The sequence below is a fragment of the Bidens hawaiensis genome, unplaced genomic scaffold (assembly GCF_021521415.1).
Source record: "Bidens hawaiensis isolate Kalapana, Puna unplaced genomic scaffold, B.hawaiensis_p1.1 tig00057280_1, whole genome shotgun sequence".
Taxonomy (NCBI): Eukaryota; Viridiplantae; Streptophyta; class Magnoliopsida; order Asterales; family Asteraceae; genus Bidens; species Bidens hawaiensis.
The window spans coordinates 60,998-65,189 of record NW_027500348.1 but is presented as its reverse complement, the minus strand read 5'-3'; the positions used below and the strand labels follow the sequence as shown (position 1 = coordinate 65,189).

Sequence of the window (4,192 nt, the reverse complement as noted above, 5' to 3'; positions counted from 1 at the left end):
GCCTGCCATCTTTTGTCATTTATATGATTTACAAGGAAATCTCCTATTTTGAAGATAATATTCTCAACATAAATGTTAATTACAATACTAAATATAATACTCTATTACTCCCCCGCAGTATTATTCGGAGGGGAACGAAGACTAAGACTGGAGTGAAAATCTTGAAACAGAGTACGCGGAAGACCCTTCGTGAAGATGCCAGCTATCTGATATGAAGAGGGGACATGAAGAATCCGCACTTAACCCTCGTTGAACCTGTTCACGAATGAAGTGAATGTCGAGCTCAACATGTTTTGTCCTTTGATGTTGTGTTGGGTTGCCATATAAGTAAATGGCACTAACGTTGTCACAATAAACAATAGTTGCCCGTGTGAGTGGTCGATGGAGCTCCAATAGAGATTGCGTAGCCAACTAATTTCAGCAACAACATTCGCAACTCCACGATATTCTGCCTTGGTACTAGAACGAGATACGGTTGGTTGGTGTTTAGAAGATCAGGAAATTAAGTTGGAACCATAATAAACATAATATCCAAATGTGCTTCGATGTGTATCCGGACAACCCGCCCAGTCAGCGTCAGTGTAAGCGAGGAAAGCTGGGCTCACATGACTGCCCAATGTGAGACCAAGGTTGATAGTCCCTTTAATATATCGAATGATCCGTTTAAGGGCATCCCAGTGATCTGTCATAGGAGCATGCATGTGCATACATACCTGTTGGACTGCATAACTTATGTCCGGCCTAGTGAAAAGCAAATATTGTAAGGTGCCGGCCATGCTACAATAAAGAGTGGTGTCCGCAAACAGGGTGCCGGAACAACTACCAAGTTTCCCATTCATGTCAACATGGGTAGCCGCTAGTTTGCAAGCATCCATATCAGCCTGATGAAGGAATCCTGAGCATAATTTTTTTTGGGAAAGCAATATACTATCACCGGTTCGAGTGACTGAAATACTAAGGAAATAACTGAGCGCTCCAAATCTTTCATTGCGAATTCAGATGCTAAAGAAGACATGAAATGTTGACGTAGAGCTTCAGATGAGGTAGTGAGAAGAATATCGTCAACATATAGAAGTAAGTATGCGGACTCTCGACGGTGATTTAAAATGAAGAGAGAGTTATCAAACTGACTTTGCTTGAACCCCAAGTATATGATATAATCCGTGAATCTTTGATACCAAGCACGAGGTGCTTATTTTAACCCATATAATGACTTTTCAATAAGCAAACATGATCCGGATAATCTTTGTGTCGAAACCCCATGGGTTGATACATATAGACGGTTTTGTTTAACTTGCCATGTAAAAAAGAATTTGTGACATCCAATTGATGGACCGGCCATGAGCGTGATAATGCTATAGATAAAACCGTACGAATGGTTTCCAGTTTAACAACCGGACTAAACGTTTCCCTACAATCAATGCCAACCTGTTGAGAACGCCCATCACAAACGAGACGAGCTTTATACCGCTCGAGAGTGCCATTAGAGTTTAACTTATGCTTAAACAACCACATGCTACAAACGATATTCATTGAGGGTGGCGTGGGACAAGTTCCCAAGTCTCATTACTAATAAGGGCATTATATTCATCGGTCATGGCTTTGTGCCATACCGGTATGGACAAGTCAAAGGCGGAATTTTTTGGGATAGGGACAATGGTGTTGGCCGAGAGATTAAATATTTTCTTAGGTTTTAGAATACCGTCCATGCCCTGAGTTCGCATGGTGCGGGCATGAGATGGTTGTATCGTTGGTTGTTGAGGTTGTTCAGGTGATGAAGAAGAAATAGAGTCTACTTGTGGTGTAGCATTGGGAGACGGTGGGGAAGATGAATTATGGGTGTAGGCCTAAGTAGATAAAGGGTAGAGATGGGCCATAGGGGATGTTGGATGTGGTGGGTGGGTTGGTGTGTGTTTTTGGGCCGTAGTGCGGGAGATTGGGGCATTTTGTTTAGATTGGGGAATATGAGACGTGGATTGTTGTGGTTGGGTTGTGGGAATTGTGTTAGGGATGTGGAGATTAACACTAGACCAAATATGAGGGTGGGGTGGGGTGTCTAGGAAAGTGTATGATGGTGTAGGTGTAGGAGAGTTTGCGAAGGGGAAAATAGTTTCGTCAAATACGACATGGCGAGATATATGTATTTGATGTGTGATCAGGACTAGGAATTTGTACCCGCGATGGTGGGTGGGGTAACCAAGAAAAACACATGGGTTAGAAAATTGTTTAAAGGGTTCATTGACGTGCAAAAAAAATCATGCCATGTTGGGGGCATGATAGGCAAAAAAATCATGCCATGTTGGCTGCAAAGTTGTTTAAAGGGTTCATTGATGTACTCGTTTTCGTTGCCACATTGGAAAGTTTTTATTTGTGTTTCGAATTGAGTTTCCATTTGTTTTAAGAAGGTAGAGAAGATAAAGAATACTTGTGATTTTTTAGCAAGGGGATAAGTTCATAAAAAGTTGGTTAGATTGTCCAAGAATAATATGTAATAACGATGTCCCCCGGTACTTATTACAGGAGATGTCCAAAGGTCACTATGAATTATTTCAAATGGTGAAAACGTGTAAGTACTAGAGGGCATAAAAGGTAATTTCACACTTTTTCCAAGAACACAAAATTGACAAAGGGTTTTATTAAACTTATTAAAAGAAATAACATTCGAATTTTTTAAAGATGTTAATAAATCTGGGCCGGGATGACCAAGTCGTTGATGCCAAATTGACTGGAGATAGCAGTAAAAGTGGAAGGTGAAGTATATTGAGTAGACTCCGTTGGAAGTAGCGGATAAAGATCACCGCTGCTGTTGGATCGAAGGATAGGTATCCGGGTCTTGAAATCCTTCATAAGAAAACCAAATTGATTAAATTCGATGGAAACCAATTATCAATGGTAAAACAACGAACAGAAATAAGATTTTTGATTAGCTTAGGGGTGTATAAGACATTATTTAGTTTTAATGGAGGAAATGGTGGTGGTAGGTTTTGATTGCCTTGTCCATAAACTGGAATGGTAGTTCCATTCCCGACAATAATATTATTAAGAATGCCAATATTAAAATGAGATTGGAAATTACCCGGATTGTTAGTCATATGCGAGGTTGTACCAGTGTCCATGTGCCATTGATCCAGTGGATTAAGAGACATGGTGTAGAGAGCCTGCTCAATATTAGATGGAGTGTAAGAAGTGTGATATGATTGAGCAGGTCTTGGACCGAGAAGACTCGCTCCAGGTTGGTTAGGCCTAGATGCAGTTGGGTAGGGACAAGGAGGTTGAGCCCATGACTGTTGATAGTTTGCTGGAGCATTTGTTAGGGCTGCCCACTGTTGTGAGTTTTGGGCATAGGTCTAGAGTGGGCATGTGGGCTGCCCACTGGACCATAGTGAGGGTAACCAAAAGTGAGTGGACTAGAATGCATATTGGAATTTCCATTATTTTGATTACCATACCTGCCTCACCCCCATCCTTGACGACAATGACCTCGCGAATGACCACGGCCACGACCCGCCATATTCTTCGACCTGCCATATTCCGATTTGCCATAATCCATGGGTGGGTTTTTGTCAGTTCTTCCGGTTGAGGCATGAAAAGCTGTGTCGGCAGCTTTAGCGGTGACAGCAGCACAATGATTCTTTCGCGTTTCTTCCTGAATCACGCTAGAACAAGCCCTGTAAAATGACGGAAGTGGCTCGTCATGTTGTAGAACCATAGCAATTCCTTCGTATTGCTCATTAAGACTAGTAATCAATTGAAGCACAAGATCGGTAACTGTCACCGGAGCATCGACATTTGCAAGTTGGTCCGAAAGAAGTTTAAGTTCGTGACAGTATGCATGCATGTTGGGGAAGTTGTCAAGTCTTGTGTTGGCGAATTTGTTTTTGAGTTAGACGGCTCGTGATGCTTTGTTGTCATGAAATATGTCACCAACGGTAGTCCACGCGTCCTGAGCCATGCTGTCGTTTTTAAGATCAATGGTGTTTAATAGGTCATTGGAGATGGTGCCATAGATCCATTTTAGGACTATGACATCAAGTCTTTCCCTTGAATCGGCTGAAGGTGGAGTGTCGGGTTTTGGAGGATTAGTTTTGGGCGGTTATTTGGAAGAAGATGTGGAAGTTGGTGGTGGTTGACTATGAAGGAGGTGGCCATATACAAGGAATGCTTTACAATGAATTTTGGAAAGTTCTTTTTT

General features: G+C 41.9%; 1 protein-coding gene across 1 annotated transcript; it reads right to left on the bottom strand.

Moving 5' to 3' along the window:
• Positions 1 to 3,454: 3,454 nt before the first annotated feature.
• LOC143601855 (uncharacterized) lies at positions 3,455 to 3,838 on the bottom strand. The gene has a single exon (XM_077079148.1). The coding sequence runs from the start codon at positions 3,836 to 3,838 to the stop codon at positions 3,455 to 3,457; it is 384 nt and encodes a 127-aa protein (XP_076935263.1).
• Between the last annotated feature and the right edge of the window lie 354 nt (positions 3,839 to 4,192).